Source organism: Haliaeetus leucocephalus, unplaced genomic scaffold, assembly GCF_000737465.1.
Source record: "Haliaeetus leucocephalus isolate CR32 unplaced genomic scaffold, Haliaeetus_leucocephalus-4.0 Scaffold183, whole genome shotgun sequence".
Lineage (NCBI taxonomy): Eukaryota > Metazoa > Chordata > Aves > Accipitriformes > Accipitridae > Haliaeetus > Haliaeetus leucocephalus.
In genome coordinates this window covers 148,405-166,585 of record NW_010972619.1, presented here as the reverse complement: position 1 = coordinate 166,585, position 18,181 = coordinate 148,405, and the positions used below count along the sequence as shown (strand labels likewise).

The following is an 18,181-nucleotide window of genomic DNA, read 5'->3' as shown; positions in this document are numbered from 1 at the left end:
GGGGTCGCGGGGGCGTCCGTCCCGGCGCTCCCGGCGGGTTGCTCGGCGCGGCCCTCCTGCGGGTCGGTGCCAAAGGCATCGAGCCTTGTCCTAAAAGCCAGCCGACGCGGCCTTATAAACCGACGGAGCGTGGCCCGGCGCCAGGGGGAACGGGCCAGGCCGGCTGGATCCGGCCCTTGGCCGCGGCCCTGCCCCGCTGCGAGGCGCGGGGCGGGCCGGGCGCGTCCCGGCCGCATCCCGCAGAGCCTCGACCGACGCGGAGACCGGGGCTGTTCCCGGCGGGATCCCCGGGGCAGAGCCCCGTGCCCTGCGGTGTCACCTTGCGGCTGGCAGCCGTCAGCCTGCGGAGCGGCACCGTGTCTTGTCGGGGGGTTTGGTTTCGGGCAGAGGGGAGGTGAGCCCAAGCCAAGAGTGACGGCGAGGCTGGCAGGGTGGGGAGAGATTTGGGGCTATTTGGGGCCCTGGGAGCTGGCAGCCGGCTGCCTGGGGTGCGGCAGGGGCTGTGGAGGCGCTTTGGGGCCAAGATGTTGAATTTTCACTCTTAGCTTTTAAATGCAGCGGGTGAGGCTGGGGGGTGTGTGGTGGCGGGACACGGGCTAACGCTGTGCCTCGCCGGTGGAGGTGAAGTCACCGGGGAGGGTGGGAGCAGAGAGTTTGAGTTGCTGCCAAAATAGTAGGGAGCTGCGTCGGGGCACGGGGACGATCTCCCAGAGTACTTAAGGATGCGAAGGCAGGTGTTGTGCTGGCGGGCCTGTCCAGGCTGTGCCATGCGCGGTGCAGGAGGGAGGTGGGGTCTGGGAGCAGAGCAGGTGGGTAGTGTGGAAGAAGCCCAGGAAGGCCCAGCATCCAGGTTTTTTGGAGGCCGGTAGATGCTGCTGGCTTTCCCTGGTCACCCCATGGGCGTGTGAAAGATGGGGGTGTGATGGGGGAGGCAGTGGCTGGATGTGGGGTGCTCTATTTATTTACAGAGGTTCAGATGTGTCTCCCCTCCTTCTTTATAAAATGTAACAGCACTGTTAAAAAATAATCATAACAAAAAAAGGAAGCCAGAAAAAAACAGCTGTGGTCGGAGAGACGCTTGCCTACGTTGTGACAAGTGTGCGCACAGCCTTGACCTAAACCTGCCAGCAAAGAGGTGGGGATGGGTGGGCAGGGGAGTAAAAATTTCCAAACAAAAGCAAAAATAGAAGCGGCAGGGTCACAGGGCAGAGGAGCTTTTCTGCCATGTCACACTCAGCTGCTGGGGCTGAGCGGTGACAGAGGGAGCAGGAGGAAACTGGTGACCCAGGGGCCACATGTGCTTGATCCAGCCAGGGTTTCCACCAGCTGTGCTCGCATGTCCAGCCAAACAGAGGAGGGTGTCAGCACTCGGCTGGCACCACGGTGGCCACCCAGATGTAACGGATGGAATGGTGGTTGCTACCTCTTGCTTGAGAGTGTTGCGGTAAGGAGGAAGGGAACCCATGGATTCTAGAGGCAGATGGGTCTATGTCAGGGCTGCGCAGTTAAATTAACAATTTTACCAAACTAGGTCCTTTGTCTTCTGCCCTGCCAGGCCAGTGAGGAGCTGGCATATCTGCTTTGTGCCACCATCTGCAGCAGGGAAGGGAAGGCAAACTGCGCAGGGCTGGCCTTGCTTGCTGTGAGCAATGCTTGCAGGAGTCCAGAAGGTCTGGTGTGTTTGGGACCACCGGCACCGTGCACAAATCACCTGTCCCTGAAGTCCGGATGGCCCTGAGCCGCATCAGTCCTGCAGGCAGCGTTTATTAATTTCTACCAGAAGAGGGGGACATGGTTCTTCTGATTCCCTTTGGCTTGTTAATGCTGGAGATGGGAATCAGCCCTTGTTTTTTTTCCCTGGGGGAGGGCAATCAGGAGTGAGACTTTGTGCTGCTGAACCGGGGCAGCAGTGGTGTGCCATGTGTCCCTGCGGACATGGCCTCATCCTTGGGAGTGTCTTTGTGCCCCTGCATGGCATTCCAAGTGGAGCCAATGTCGTCAGTGCAGGCTTTGCAGGGATTGTGGGTCCCTGAGGGGATGCAGGGTCCAAAAGGCTCTTGTTTCCAGTGAGCTGCTTCTGGTGTTGAGCTGGATGAGAGCAGAGTGAGCAGTCCCAACCCACTGCCCGATGTCCCCAAGGCTGCACAGCTGATACAGCCCTTGGCTGCAGGGTTGGGGTCACCCCTGAGCTGAGCTCATCTGTGCTCTGTCCACAGGTGTCCGAGTTCCCAGCAGCTCCCACCTGCAGTGTGTCCTCTGCAAAGACCGAACAGCTGAAATGATGTCTCCTCCTTTCCCCTTCCCCCTTTTTTGTGATAAAAAAATGATGGTTAAAAGAACCAGGCAACTGTGTCTTGTAAACACCCAAGATATTTTTTTAATACTTAAAAAAAATTAGTTAATAGTTTAAAAAAAATAAATATCATTCTTATTGTCACTGAGATGACAAAACCTAGCCGGGTCAGATTTGCTTTCAGATCTTAAACAAAAACATTAAACACAAAAATGTGATCGCATTTTCTAGGCAGCCTTAGGGATCATGGTATAAATCAAGCACAGACGCATTTACATTCTGTAAATGTTTTATTAATGAAATCTAAGTCTTGGGCATGGGCCGCAGTGTAGCTCCCATTTCATCAGAGGGTTTGATGAGCCATTCTGGTTATTTGACTGCCCTGCAGAATTGAGGATTTGGGATTTTTTTGCTTTATTCTTCTCTTGCTGATTGCTGTTGTAATCAGGCTGATGCACCCGTTCTGCAGGAGAATTCAGTCTGTTCTTGCAAAATCAGTCTGTTCTTCCTGCAAAATCTATTTTTGTTTTTTTACTTTCTATGCAGAATAAGACTTACTGCAGCATTAGTGGGTATCTAACAGCCAACACATCTTCCTTTTTTTGTTTGGTTGAGCTGTTTCTATTTCATATGCTGCAGAAGATAAGGTGGATGTTTTTTTAAGAGGGATAAATATTTCCATTTGCTGCAGGAATGTGCAGCAAGATGAGTCAGTTGTTATGAACTTCAGTCATAAACATTAGTAGTTTTACAGTTGGGAAGTGAGAGCAGACCTACTTACTCAGATTTTTTGGGGATACTTGTTTTCATAGCGACCTAAGATCAGAAACTTGGAAAAACTCTGTGGTAGTTGTAGGGTTGCACTGTGAATACTGGGAATGCCATAAATGGTGGGACAGGGAGTCCCCTTGCTGGGTCGTTCATGTGTGCCGTGGTCAGCCCTCTCCTGGGAATATGGCCCCATCAGTCTGCTGGATTTTGGGAAGCGAATGACACTGATGTTATCAGTGGTATTGCTTTGGACTCAGGTTCATCCTGCTTAGGTCGAGGTTTCAGTCCCCTCAGTGAGAGGCCCCTCTGGGAGGTGGGTGTTAGATGCCAAATCACCCTTGGGCAGATCCCACCCTCTCGTCACTGCATGGAAAACTTCTGAGAACCGCCAACTCCTCTGGCACATGCCCGTTTCAGTGGGGTGATGCCAGCCCTGGCACCCTTGAGTTGTGGCCAAGGATCGCAGCCACTTGTGCTGGATGGTGCACAACAAAGTTGGGCCTCACAGGCTTTTCCGATACAGCATGTGCTCCAGACCTTCATGTGAGTGATGCCCCTTGGTCACAGTCTATTGCTGTGCATAAACCTCTAATCTGAGATCAGTGGGATGTGGTCTGTTGCATCAGGACCAGAGTGTGCATGTCAGTGTGAGCCCGGTGGTGCCATGGTGGGGATGGAGTGGGGCGAGTGCCTGACTTGGTCCACTGGTGGATGAATCTCAGTTGCATCCCAAAGCAGTACCCCCTGTGCTGCAGCAACTGAGACCAGCAAATGCTGAGTTCAGACCTCAGACAGCTTTGTTTTAAATTAATGTGAAATACTTTAGCTCAAGCTGTTTCAGTTCTAGATTATTTAGGGTTTTTAAAATGTTTTTATTGCCCATTTGAAACAGAACAGCTTGCAAGTGTCCTGCAGGGGAACTTTTTTAGATTTTTTTTTTCTTCTTTTTTTCTCCCCCCCGCCCCCATAAATTCTTCCCTCAATTTTTCTTTTTCCACTGGGACATTTTGGGTCAGGTTTGGTGGAAGGAGCCCGCCAGCCTGGCACAGTGCTGCTCCGGTACTGCCCTGCTCACATATGCGAGGCCAAGCAGAGAAGCACTCCCTGCCCCAGCCCTGCAGTAAGGCAAGGCTTAGGTAAGGATGAGTACTAATGACTACTCGGCTTTGGAGCACGGGGGAGTGCTGTGTGGATGGAGGCAGTTGATGGAGGTAGGCAATGAATGTGTTGCAGCTGCACTGTGACTCAGTGCCTCGCTCTGCCTGGTTGGTGTTATCCGTGCAGAATCCCTACCTGGAGCAGTCCTGAGTAGGATGTGGCTGGGTACTTTGATTTTACTAACCTTGTGCCCTAGCCTTGGACTGAAGTTGAAAGCTGTTCAGATCTTTAGAGAGCTTCAGGTTTGCTTTCTTGGGGGACTGCTGGCCTTCTTGATGCCGGAGGAAGGTTGTGTGTTTCCTTTTGGGTTGCTACCCTTGTGACCCTCCTAACTGGTGCTGTGGGCGCTGGTATGGCACAATTGGTGCAGTTGTGAACGAGCCGGGTATTGCTTGCATCCTGAGGAGCAAGTAGCTGGAGCCAACTGGATGGTGACATGTGTATCTCTCTCTTTCTCTCATGGTCTTTGCTCCTCTGCCCAGTACGATGTGCTCACTGGGCTTGCTGGCCCTGCACAGCTGCATGTGGCGGTCTCATGCTGCTGTCTGGTGGTACCCATTCAGCCCCCGGTGGCCGTGACATGGTGACATTCAGAGCCCTTCCCATCGCCAGGTCTCTGGGCCTGTGTCCATCTGCTGGGGGTTTTAAATGTGGTTGGGAATCACTGGAGAGTGACTCATTCAGTGTCGTCTTTGGCCGTAGGAATGACAACAAGTACACTCTTGCCAGTGTTCATGGCCAAGGGCTTTTCTTTGCTCAGACACTGCTATTTATCTTGCTTTATGAGAGGCTTATAGTTACTGTGGAGAGGCCAAGATTAAGCTTGCTCAGGGATAGATTGACCAAGTGAGAGGCATTTCCTTGCGGAGCAGTGAATCAGCTCCCTGTGCTGGTTGAGCACAGCAGGACCATGACAGTTGTTATTCCTTTTCCTGGGAAAAAGCAGGGGAAGGGAGTGAGCAAAATCTGTGCAACCACGTCCTCACTTGTGGTAATGCTCACTGCTTCAGCTTACAGCCCTCACTGTCCTCTCCCTGCCCTGCCCCAGGACAGGGGGTGGCTGCCATGTCAGAGTCACCCAAACCAAAGAGTTTGGCTTTGGTTTCTAACTGCAGTCGTTTTCCCTTCTTCTCCCCATTGGTAATTTTGTCATCGCAGCTGACCCCTCCACTGGCTTGTAATTCCTCCCTGCGTCATCCCGCGGTCGTTGCTCCAAGGCACAGGCACAAGCAGAGGTGATGGTGAGGCTTGTCCTGGCAGGGATGTGGACTCAAGGGCCAGCTGGGAGCCGAGCAGCCCCGGTTAGCCTGATGCTGAGCGGGCTGTTGGTTTGCTGAATCTCTTGTCTGTGTAGGGAGGAGAGAGAAGGGAAGGGAGAGGAGACTAATAGGAAAGAAGGTTTTACCCAGGTTTGTGTTCCCCAGGGCTGTTTGGCTGCAGTGAGCCAGGCTTGTGTGCAAAGCATGGGTCTCGCCCGCATGCTTCCCTCCTGCACGAGTTTGCTGCCTCTGTGCCAGGTCCTGGTGAGGGGACAGCCACCACCCGAGCTGGGGCGCTGGGAGGCCTGGAGCCATGCTGCTACGCCCCTTTGCTTGGGTCCTTCCCTTCTCCCATGATGGTGCTGTGTGCTAACAGCCTGTTGAGCACGCAGCGGCAAACCATGTGCCAGGGACGGGAGCAAGTTATAGTGGTGTAACTAATAACCAAGACCCCCTGCTTTGTGCTTTAAATCTTTTGTGATGGTAAGTTCAGTAAAGATGCAGAGGAGCCAGCCATTAATTGCTTGTGTTTTGCTGCGTAAAATTAAGCTTATTTTATTTGCATTGCCATATAGTTCACCCAGTGCTATCATCAGTGCCTTTTAAATTTTAAGCTTAAACCCATTCAAGCTTCCCCCTCTATCCAAGCACCTCCTGAAACTTTGAAATCCCAAGACTTCCACCTTCAGCACAGGTTTCCCTGTAGAGAGCTCTCTTAGTCCCACTTGGAGCATGAGGGTGGACTGCGGATCTCCAGAGGTGGCTTCCAACCAGCACTTCAGCGGTTCAATGAACTCAAAGGTTCTCTCTGCAGCAAAGCGATGGCAGGGCTGCATAACTGGCTTCCTTCAGTGTGCCTGAGTGGGCATTACCAGCCTTTTTGAAGGGGTATATTTAGGCAGAAATATTGTGTTACTGCTGTGGTGGGACTGAAACTTGTAAGCATGGGGAAGTCAATAGGATTACCACAGTGTCATGGATGATTTATGTCTGTTTTTATTGCTGAAAGCTAGAGTTTTGAACGGAATTAAAACCAAGCCAGGTTGTTAGAGCAGCAATTAGCAGCAATTTTCCCTCTCTTGCTTATTTAAACAGCCAATTATTTAAAGGTGAGCATAAAACCAATCCCATTTTCCTTCTAATTCAGTATCTTTGGTCCCTGTGTCTTTCAGTCAAGTCAGGAATTTTTTAGTCCCAGGTGTGGTTAAAGTTGGGTGTTTGTCTTCTCCTTGGAGGTTGGGGTGAGGCATGGGCTATCCTGGACTGTGGGGAGCAGTGGCAGGCTCGGCAAGGTAGGTTGCAAAAAGCTCTGATAGCTACCGTACAGCAGCAGAGCTGTGGCTTTTGACCTGGGCAGTCCCAGAGCTCACTGCATTCCTGGAGGAATGCAAAGTGTTCCATAAGGAAAAATCTTTCTCATGGTTGTCAGTCATTACTGTGATGCTGGCTTGAGAAAAGGCAGAGAACAAAGACTGTGAATGAGCTGGGTGTTTATTATGTGGTCTGTTTCTTCCCCAAGGTCTGGACTTACCTGGTTTGTTGGGAGAAATGATATTGTTTTTAATTAGATTGTGGGAGTTGTGGCTTCTGCAGGCTTGGCTGTGTTATTTAGTCCTGACTGCAGCTGAACAGAAGCTGGAACACAAATACAGCTAGTTGATAAAGGCAGATTCCAGAAGTGCCAATGCTTTGCTGAAGATGACAAGACTTCACTTCTTTGGGATGTAGAAATGTTGGTGATAAGGGATCTCAGGAGGTCTCTAGTCCAACCCCTATTTGGAACAGGACCATACCCAGCCCTAGGTCAGGTCAGCTACGGCATTATCAAAGTAAGCCTTGAAAACCTTAAGGAACATCCCCCACCTCTCTGGATATCTTTTCCAGTGCTGCACCACCTTCCTGGTAGAGTTTTTATCCTAATATCCAGTTTGAACCTTCTAAGCTGCAACTCATGGCTGTTCCTGTTGTTACACCATCTGCTGCTTTAGTTGAGGAAACTGCTGCATCAAAGAGCTGAAATTAATTTTTTCATATTGCGTGCAGCATCATATTTCTCTCTGAGCTGCCAGCAGTGGGCATTGAACTGGCAGCTTCTGGCTGTTGCCTAAGCTCTGCAGAAAGGCTCAGGAGAAGAGCATGCGGTGTTGATTGCTTTTGTGATTCTTATGTTCCCTTGGGGTTCTTTCTCCTGTTCAGGCTTGCATCAGATCTCGCAGAACAAGGTGGCAGTGTTGCTCCTGGCTGGAGGACAAGGAACTCGCCTGGGAGTGAGCTATCCCAAGGGCATGTACAACGTGGGGTTGCCTAGTGGCAAGACCTTGTATCAGATCCAAGCAGAAAGAATCCGCAAAGTGGAGCAGCTCGCTGGCCAGAGACACCACTGCAAGTGTGCTATCCCCTGGTAGGTGATTTGGAGCCACAGACCTGCTGTGCAGGGGTCTTTGCGTTGCAGTCTTGTCTACATTGTATTCTAGAAGCACTTTGCTGGGTGCTATGGAGACACGTCAAGGGAGAGCCTTTTGTCAGCAGGATTTGTGATGCCAGCAGCAGGAGGAGGGTGCACAGGGACAGGAAGTGGCAGGTCTGTGTCTGCAGACCTGAGGGACTGAGCACTGCACTTGAATCACTGGCTGCTACCCTAACTGCTGTACCATGCTGTCTTTTCAAGCATAGTCCCTGACAACACTGTAAACAACACTTTTCAGTGCCTGTTTCAGATGCTTCACAAGAGATTTTATCTGTTTGTGCTGTGCTTTCTCAGGTTCCTGCATGGAGGGAGAGATTGCCTAGACCTCACCTTCCAAGACCCTCTGCCTCCCCTTGCCCGCAATTTCTGCCACAGCAAAAAAACTCTTCCCCTTGCAGTAGTAAATGCTTGTCATGCTCCATTTTCAGGCCACCTCCTGCTGTAGTTGTTTACAGCTGGCTGCTCTCTCTCCTGGCTGCTCCTAGCTTTCAAAAGGCTTCAAAAGAGACTAGCTCTGTGCAAGGAGCAAAATATGGATTCACTATGGGATGTGGTGGGTGAGAGAGGGGAAGGCGCTGCAGCATGCTTCTGGGAATGTTTTCTGCTAAGTGTTCTTCATTAGATCTAGGAAGAGATACCTTTACGAAACCACTGTCTGGTCTAAGCCAGGGTTTGGGAAGAGTGAAGGAGCAGGTGTCCGAGGTCTTCAGAAAACAAGCACATAATTTTACAGATTGGAGATCAAAGGTGATTCGAGTCTGTATAGTGTTTCTTTCTGAAGCCATGCATGCCTGACCTGAACTGCAAATGCCCCATCCCTGGTGTTGCTGGAAGCCAGGATGGATTATTTGCAGGATGCAGCATCTGCTGATAATGTTTACAGTTCCTCTCCCTGGGTTGAGGATGCAGTTGGCTGCTGCAGTACACCAGGGGCTAGGCTATGCTGTGCTGCAAAGATATAAGTTGGGGGGTGTGTGAGGTCCAGTCTCTCTTGTGCAAGGGATTGATTCCCCTGGCATGCTGGCAGAGGACCCTGTATGTACGTGCCCTGTATGGCAATAGCTGTTGGAGAAGTGCTTGACAGGTAGATGATGAAGATGGCTTTTAGCTATTGTTGAAGGAAGAAATATAGTGACGGGAGGGACAGCAGCAATGTGGAGCTGGAAGGAGAGGAGGGAAACAGAGAAACTTAAGAGAAGAACAAATCATGCAGCCAACATTTGAAAATGCTGCTGTTCGCCTTGGCACAGAACAGGTGCTGGCAGACTGAGCTGCTGGGTATTCGCAGCTCATTCTCAGCACCTTGTGCTGGTCAGTGCTTCTTTAAACACTTAATGTCAGTTTGAATCTAGGGTGAATGAGGCTGTTGTACTGTCCTTTGCCTTACTTTCCAGCTCATCTGAATATCCAGATGTTGTTCACATTTAGGGAAAGGCTTTTCTGTCCTGGCTGGAGCTAAGCCTGTGGGGAGTATCATGCACAAGACCCTGTGCAGCCTTCCTGTGGGATGAGTTCTGGAGGAGAGCTCTCCTGCTCAGTTGCATACTGCAGGATACTGTAGTGTCTCTCACTTAACACTCTTGGGTTTCCTCGCTTCTGTGTTCCATTTGTAGTTTTGTCTTTCGCTTGTGCTTTTCTTGCTCATTGCTCAGCACCCATTCCTACACAGGTACATCATGACAAGTGAGTTCACGCTGGGGCCGACAGAGGAGTTCTTTGTAGAACACGACTACTTCAACCTGGACAGATCCAATGTGGTCATGTTTGAACAGAGAATGCTGCCTGCTGTCACCTTTGATGGGAAGGCCATCTTGGAGGAGAAGGGGAAAATTGCTATGGCTCCAGGTATCCTGCTGTTCACTCTTACATGGTACAGTAACATAATATGTGTTGATAATTGATTGCTACTAGCCATCAGCCAGCCTTGGCACACGGAGCAGTCTTTGGAGGTGAGTGTTAATGCTTCTGATTAGTATGGGAGGGTTCAGTTAAATGTTTCAGTGTGGTAATCAAGAGTGGAGCAATCTCTGTTTAGTTCTTGCTGGAGATTTGCCCACAGCATGTGGTTTTTGTCTAAGCCTGGGAGGATTGGCAGGATTAGGAGTGGTACGCTTCAGGTCAGGAACAACATGTGTTGGCAAGGCTGCATGTGAGGTCCTTGGGGTGCTGCCTCCCAGGGGTGAAGCTGTCAGGAGCTGGGCTCCCATTCAAGGCTGACAGCTGGAAATGGGTGAAAAAGCAGCAAGAAGATTAACTCTTTCCAAAATGATTGCAATGTCTTACCTAGTAAAGTTCTCCTCTTAACCTGGACATGGTAAGAGACTCTGTGGAGGCAGCCTGGTCAGGGCCATATTGCAGTGATGCGGTTTTGCGGCTGCGGAGTGGTTTTCCTGAGCTGACAGGGGTGTCAAAGCAGGAACCATGAAAGGGTGATCTGTGATGAACAAATGTGCAGGTGTCTTTTGTGCAGCTGCAGTTCAAGCCTTTAAAAAGGCTTTGGGAAGTTGTGGGGGGAGGATAAACTGAGAATAAGATTTATTTTGGTCTTTTTCTCTAAGCTGAGTTTTAAATGTTTTTGCTCTGCACTGGAAGAGAAGAAATGTAACAGGCTTTTCCCACCCTCTGCATAATGTTTTGTCCTTTAGTGTTTTCCTTTTGAGGATCTTACAAGGCTTCATAAAGTCTTGTAACGCTTCTCTGTGAGGCTGGTCCCTGTGGTCCCACTCTGCAGGTGAGGGAGGTGGGCTGTGGAGGCAAACAGGCTTGCCTGAACTGTGTGGCAGGTCTGGAAATAAAATCTGGTAGCACTGACTCTTGGCTAGAAAGCATTCCCTGCTCTGCTGTTAAAGAAAGTTTGTTCAGGACTTTCAGCTTTTGCTCTGTTAGCTGCAAAAACCCCACTAATTAACCATGGTTCTGTCTTTTCTCTTGCATTATAGATGGCAATGGTGGCTTATATCGAGCTTTGGTGGATAACAAGGTCTTGGATGACATGAAGCAGCGTGGAATCCAGTATGTCCATGTATACTGTGTGGACAATATCCTCGTGAAAATGGCAGATCCAGTCTTCATAGGCTTCTGTGTTTCCAAAGGGGCAGATTGCGGTGCAAAGGTGAGGTGGCAGTAACACTAGGCCATTTCTCCACAGGGAGTTAAGGTCTGATTATGCTCAGAAGCTGCTGGCTAGGGTGAGCTTAGACGAACCAGAGTGTTCAGACCTCTCTCCAACAGCGGCTCGCTGCAAGCAGATTTAGAGGAGCTGCTTGGTGCCTGCATTGCATTCAGAATCCCTACCTGTGGGTGTCCTCCTCCACTCGTCCCAGAGTACTGTGGAAAATAAACTTCAATTAGAGCAGGGGCTGTAACTGCACAGGAAACCACAAGCTGGAATTGCTTCCCCTTTATGCCCTGCCTTTTCTACAAAGGCACTTGGGCTATCTAGAAGCCATATTGGACTGGGTTATGTTTTATAAATGCACCTTTAAGTCTAATGGAGGCATTTTTTCTTCCTCACTGGGGAAGATGGGGAAAGCCAAACCAGCCTGGTTTTGTCACCCTAAACCAGCAGGTGCCTGAGGAGAGATTTATATTACTTTAATCATTAACGCTGTTCATGTGAACAGGGAGCTGAAGGCTAAAGCTGCAAATGTTTTTTCATTTAATGCCAGGTCCCAGTCCTTGATAGGAAAAGTGCCCCGCAGTATGCCGATTTCTTTTAACTGGTTTGTCTTCTGAGCAACTGCACAATTAAGCGGTCAAGTACTGTTTTTTTTTGCCTGGTTTTTGGGCAAAATGTGCCTCTACCCAGCAGTGCCTGGCCTGTGCTCCTGAGGTGCTGGAAGATCAGCACGCAACAGTCCTGTAGGATCGTTTGTATGTGGGAGTTGGGATAGTGCTGGGATTTTCTTCCTTTTTATCAGAGCACTCTGTCCTGTGGCTGCAGGTAGTGGAGAAGGCCTACCCCACAGAGCCTGTTGGGGTGGTGTGCTGTGTGGATGGGGTCTACCAGGTGGTGGAGTACAGTGAGATCAGCCTGGAGACTGCGCAGCAGCAGAGCCCTGATGGGGGACTGATGTACAGCACTGGCAATATCTGCAACCATTTCTTCACAGTTGAGTTCCTGGAGATGGTGGCCCAGTAAGTTCCAGCAGACCTGCTAGGCAGCTGTGCAGCCCAGAAATGCCTCCAAGAGTGGGTGTTCCTGTTTCCTACTCTGTAATTTCAGTTATGGGTACCTCCTGCTCTGCTCTTCACTTCCTCTCTCCTTCGAGCAGTTCAAAACAGCTGTGTCCGCTTTCTGACAGCCCCAGTGTGCTCTTTGGGCCTTACCCGGTGAAGAGGCTGTATGCTTTGCTGTAGCTAAATCGATGAAGATATAGCAGTGCATGATCTTCCTGGGCCTGCAAGGGTGAGCAGCCACGTGGGCTGCAGTGTGGTCAGTGATGTGGTTGGTGATGCAGCCCCACACTGAGGATTTTCAGTGGGAATGTCACCCATGCCATCCCTTCGGACAACAGAGGTTGGGGGAGAGGGTGGAGCCTGGGGAAGACCCTGCTCCTTGGTGTTGGGAGATGGGATGTGATGCTGGGCATTCAGTGAGCAGCTGTACGACCTTCCTGAAGAGCTTGATCCTTCCTTGTGTGAGGGATCTGCTCTGCTCCATTGTCATCCTGGTCAGATAACAATTTCTGTTACCTTTTTTTATCTCTGCCTGCAATTTCAGTTTAACACTAGGTCCTCCCTCTTCCTCTTGGTTTACATTGTCATGTCCTACTGGTACAGGGAGTGCTGCTGGCTGGGCTGCTCTGCTTAGTGAAGTGTTTCCTGGATGTGACTTGGATCAATTTGGAGAGGGCAACACCCACAACAGTTGAGAGATGACCCAGAGCAGTAATAAGCCATCTGCTTCCCAGAAGTGTACTACTTTTTAATAAGTGCATATGAAATAAGTGAACTTGTTTCTTCTCCTTTTGCAGGAAATATGAGCCGCAGCTGAGGCATCATGTAGCCATAAAGAAGGTGCCCTACATTGACGAGGAGGGAAATCTGGTAAAACCGCTAAAACCGAACGGGATAAAGCTGGAGAAGTTTGTGTTTGATGTGTTCCAGTTCTCTAAGTTAGTGGCAGACATGATTTAATTTTTTTCCTCCCCTTCTCAATGTTTGTTTGAATGACTGTAGGTTGTAACAGGCATTGCCAGGGAGCACGTGGTTTATGGGTGGCTTGTTAGAAAGGCTGTTGGATCTTCACCAAGCTCTAACACAAAAGTAACACTGCAGGCTCCGAGAGGTGTGGTCACAGGGTGCTCCGCAGCAACCAGACTTGCTCTGACTGTGCTCCCAGAGCTGTTCATCCTGCTGAAGATGTGTTGGCTGGCCTGGCCACTGCCAGCCCTGTGAAAGAAAGAAAAAAAGGAAGTCGAGCACAAAGCCAGCATTTAATACAAGCCCATGTTGGAGTATTCAGACATGCAAAAACAGGGTCTTTCAGAATTGTGGCTTCCATGGCAACTGCAGCTCTGGTTACATTTTTGGTGCATTTTAGCCAGGGCTCCGCTCACATCCTTTGTGCAGGTTGCAACGGGTTGCTTAAGCACCATGGGGCCAGGTTACTGTTGCTGTGGGAACTGTCAGTGTTGACTTGCCAAGCTCTAAAACATAGCTGAGAGCGCTGTGCCATAGTGTTAGCCCAGTCAAGGGTACTTTGTGTTTAGGGAATGTGGGATTTTAATAATTTAGGAATTTAGCATAAGTGTTCTTATAAAATCTATTTTCTGAGGTCTTGAATTCAGCAGTAAAGATTCTGGTTTAGCCTTAAATAAATGGCAAAAAGAGACCTCAGGCAAACTGAATTGACTTTGGAGATAGTACTTTTCTTTTTAGAGGATTTACTTTAGGATAGAGAGCTCAAGGTTTGAACCGTTCTCCATTTCCTGACATGCATTCAGTAAAGAAATATCATACTAAAGGCAAAACCAGTGTGATGGAAACAGTGCTGACTTCTGAGCTTTGAAAGGACTCATTTGCAAGCAGTGATTCCTTGTGCTTTTTTAGTAATACTGCAAAAACAGCTTGGCAGCTGCTCTTCACCTGTGAAATGCAGAACCACACAGATGCTGCTGTGGGATTTTTTAATTTGCATTCCCATTTCTGGTAAACAGCTGTACCTAACATTCCGCTGCGAATCCTCCCATATTGCTTGTTTATCCCTGGGAACTGGTGTCCTCAGTTGATCTTTGCCTACGGACTCCCAGGTGGAGTGGCCATTTCTTGGAGCCAGGGTGCTCTGAATTGAGGCACACAGGTTGGCGCTGTGTTTGAGCTCTCCATCCTGCCATGCTCTTAGCTGAGATTTTTTGTCCACAAGCCTCTCAGTGCCTGGAGAGGTTTCTGTGGGATCTCTGCAGAACTATTGCTTTTCCTCACCTGTGCACAGCTGTGGAGGGTTGTGAGGCTGCTGTTATGTTCCCAAAGAGACTGGGCTTCTTGTATTTTTCCATTATATAGCCCTGGTACTTCTTTGCTCTTCAGATGGGAGGTGGGCTTTCCTTAGCTTGACTGCCTCAGGCTGCATACATCACTGTTCCCTAAAACATATATGAGCCTTTACCCATGAAAGCTGTTGTTGCATCAACAGGGCTGATGGCTAGCTTTGTTTTTCATTCTCATTGTTTTCTCCTCTTTGCTGGTAGGAATTTTGTGGCGTTTGAAGTTTTGAGAGAAGAGGAGTTCTCGCCACTAAAAAATGCAGACACAGCTGACAAAGACACTCCTACCACTGCTCGGCAAGCCCTCCTGGCCCAGCATTACCGCTGGGCTCTCAAGGCTGGGGCCAGATTTCTGGATGAAAATGGTTGCAGGATACCAGAGAAACTCAGGTATGAACCTCTGTGACCTTCTCTACAGCTTCTCTGCCTGTGGCTGCCCAACCATGCCAGCTGGCTAGTGGCATGTACTGTGCTCTACAGAACTGGGCATTAGTTTGATCACAGAGTGACTTGGCATGATTGTCGTTCAGCTGTTGTTTTCTGAACATGCAGAGTAATGTCTATTACAGCTCCTGCTCCATTGGTGATTGTGAGTGCACAGTGCTCTGAGATTCCTGCCCTGGGGGTCATGAGTTGACTCCTCCTATAGCAACTCACTAGGCAGGGGCGACCTTTTCCATCATTCTGGATTTAGCCAGCCCAAGGAATTGTAATTTGTAGTACTCAGCAGCTTTTCTGAATACAGCCCCAGTGCTTAAAGCCCAGCAAGATTCTCGGGTGGGATTAAGGATCAGCTGTTATAGCAATTACCAATTCAGATACTCTTGCATCATGCTGAATGGGAAGCTGCTTTTCCTCCATGGGGCTATTACTTCATCAACTCATAGTTTAATAAACCCACAAGCTGTTCATTTTACTTGAAAAGCATCTCTATAAAAGTGATGTTCTTGTTTTGATGAGAAATATTTAGGACCTGCTAATTCCCTTTTATTTTCACACTTTGTGTTCGAATAACGTCTGGTGCATGTGAATGTAACAAATGTCTTATCCTTCTGGATATCCTGTTCTTGATCTTTCGAAGAAGATACACTGTTTTTTAAGCATAGCAGGAAGTTAATCCTGTGTTCTCTTCTCTAGTCTCTCAGGAACTGAAGATCCTCCGGCTCTGTGTGAGATTTCTCCATTAGTGTCTTACTTTGGAGAGGTGAGAGTAACTATCAATGCAGGTATTTTTAAGAGTGCAGGTATGCATCTGATTTTCTTCCAAACACGGGGGATGTCTTTAGCCTAGGCTTGCTGAGAAATGGTAAGATCAACAGAACTAGGATTTGGGCTCTGTGTTACATTCGTGGTTCTGCTATGGTTTATTCTTCAGCAGTTTGTTCACTCTCAGTTTTAGCCATCTGTAAAATGACATTTGCAGTGAGGCTGCACAGTTTCATTATGACTCACAAGTTCTTTGAGATCTTCTGAATGAAAAGCGCAGAATATTCAAATTACAGAATCCATGGGGTCACTGTATTCAGCTATGTGCTAATTTGTGCCCGTCTCCCACAGTGAGTGAATACTGAATGGGAAGTGTGATATGTGCATTGGCTTTAGAGAAACCACATATTAGTTTTCTTAAGTTTGTCCATCTGAAAATAATTGGTCCTGGGAAAGCTGCTTCCATTTAGTAGTGAGAAGAGGAGCTTCCCTGTGTTGGACATACAGGGTGAGAAATAGTGGATTGCAGGAGGATATCTGGGCCCTGTGGGGAAGGGCATTCATAAGACTTGACATCTTTGCTAGGTTTCCATGTGCAGATAGTGAACTTATTGCAATCGATGCATTATAAGAACAAAATGAAAACAAGGCAATTTAAGTTGACTTTTCTTTGCTAGGGTTATTCTAATGTGAGTTAAGGATACATCTTCCCATGCCTGCCCCCCCCCAGGAAGCTTGTTTCTGAGATCCATTGTTTTACAGTTCATCGTTGCTTCTCCTTCATGAACCCCAGGCTTGGGGCTGAAATGCTTTTCATCTCTGTCACTGGAGAAACTATTGCTGTTGTCTGTCCTTCCCATGACCTTTTAACTTTGGGTAGTCAGTGGTTCATTGAGGACATTAAGTAGACTTAAAAATAGTGCGGGTAACCAGTCTGACGCATTTACAACCTAACAGTGCTATTTTCACATGTTCTCAGGGCCTGGAGGCGTACATGAAGAACAAAGACTTCCCTTCTCCCTTTGTGCTCGATGAAAACAAAGCAGAAATGTTAGGAAATTCTTGAAGAGGAGGGAGGCCTTTCCTCCTCAAATCATATCTAAGAACTGACATTACTAAAATGTCAGCTATGAAGTGTGTTATAAAAAAATTGCTTTGCAGTATCAGATCAATGCGAAATCCTTGTAGCAGTTGTGTTTACACACATGTGTATGCTCACCAGTTCTGTTTGGTAACTATGAAGGCTATGCCTTTTACCTCAGTCTGTTTTGTAGACTTGGATGTGAATGAAGATTAATACCTTCCGGGTACCAAACAGATCTTCTATTTCTTATTTGCTGTGCATACTAATATGTCGAAGAGCCAGTCAGGGCCTAATAAATCAGATTTGCATTCAAGAAGATTAAATCTCTTCAGTGCCTTGTTAGGTATCTTGTTTGTGCTGGTGGGGTTGGTTGGGGTTTTTTTGGTTTTGTTTTTAAATTGTGTGAACAGCTTAAGAATCAGTTTGATCATCTTTTCCCTAATCTTGTGCTGGTTAGAAGATCCAATTCAGCAATTGCATCCTCTAACCAGATCATACAGAGGAGTCTGCTGTAGGTAGGGATGCTGCTGTGCATAAGCATTGCTTGAGGTTTGGACTCCAAAGCAGAACAGACTAGTTTGCATATCTAGGCTTGCTGGTGCCATTCCAAGAAAACATAAGTAAATATGCAGCTTAGACTGATTGCTTTTTACAGCTGTAGTGACCTGGGTTTTTTTAATTAAAAAGAAGATGAGAAATTTTTTCACGACAACACTCTGCTCTTCTTGTCTATAACAGACATTTATTTTACTTTTCATTTTTCTGTTTAATGTATACCATATCCCTCAAAGGGGACTCCTTTAAAGTACCTGAAAGTAATAAGACTAACAAATCCTGATGGTAGAATTTAATGCTTAACCAAAACTAAAAAAAAGACTTAATCCCAGCATAACCAGTGTACACAGTACAACCCCAGCCTCTGCTTCTACAGTTTCTGGCCAGGTAGTTTTCCAGCACTCTTTCACTTATGAAATAATTCTTTAGATGCCTTCCTTTTAAATATATTACTAAACGTAATGTAAAGTGTCAGCTAATTAAGGATGCTAATTGCCAAAACATATGTAGCATGTGAACTCAGCCCTGGCTGAGGGAACCCAGGGTGGCCGTGATCCATTAATGATTGTTTCTGTTCAGCCTTTGGACACTGCCCCGGCAAGCTCGTGCCAGGCGGGCACCTACCTGCTGCAGAACCTGTGCTGAACACACCACAGTTGTTTCACCCTTTGTGAGGATGCTTCAGGTGCACTGCTGGGTGGCCTTTGCTTGAGGAGCACTCTATACATTTTCCCCAAATCAGGTGTTAAGGAAGGTGGTGAGGGAGATGCCTCATCTGGAATGTTATTTCATGCATTTGCTTCTACTGCTGATGCTATTTTATTAAGCATAAATCTTTTAAATAACTTAAGTGGCTTTCTGTAATTCCTGATTTGAAGCTGGCTATTCAGAATGTTGGGG

General features: G+C 48.1%; 1 protein-coding gene across 1 annotated transcript; it reads left to right on the top strand.

Moving 5' to 3' along the window:
* Nucleotides 1-7,646: 7,646 nt before the first annotated feature.
* UAP1L1 (UDP-N-acetylglucosamine pyrophosphorylase 1 like 1) lies at nucleotides 7,647-16,707 on the top strand. The gene is made up of 8 exons (XM_010564595.1): nucleotides 7,647-7,882; nucleotides 9,618-9,793; nucleotides 10,888-11,060; nucleotides 11,892-12,085; nucleotides 12,925-13,065; nucleotides 14,641-14,826; nucleotides 15,574-15,640; nucleotides 15,994-16,707. The coding sequence occupies exons 1-8, from the start codon at nucleotides 7,647-7,649 to the stop codon at nucleotides 15,994-15,996; spliced, it is 1,176 nt and encodes a 391-aa protein (XP_010562897.1). The 3' UTR covers nucleotides 15,997-16,707.
* The last annotated feature ends 1,474 nt before the right edge of the window (nucleotides 16,708-18,181 follow it).

Bases quoted from the DNA above. Each gene is read 5' to 3' on its own strand.
- UAP1L1 (XM_010564595.1), top strand. From the start codon at position 7,647: ATGTTCCCTTGGGGTTCTTTCTCCTGTTCAGGCTTGCATCAGATCTCG. The intron at 9,794-10,887 runs GTATCCTGCTGT...CTTGCATTATAG, and splicing joins GAAAATTGCTATGGCTCCAG to ATGGCAATGGTGGCTTATAT. The intron at 14,827-15,573 runs GTATGAACCTCT...TCTCTTCTCTAG, and splicing joins AGGATACCAGAGAAACTCAG to TCTCTCAGGAACTGAAGATC.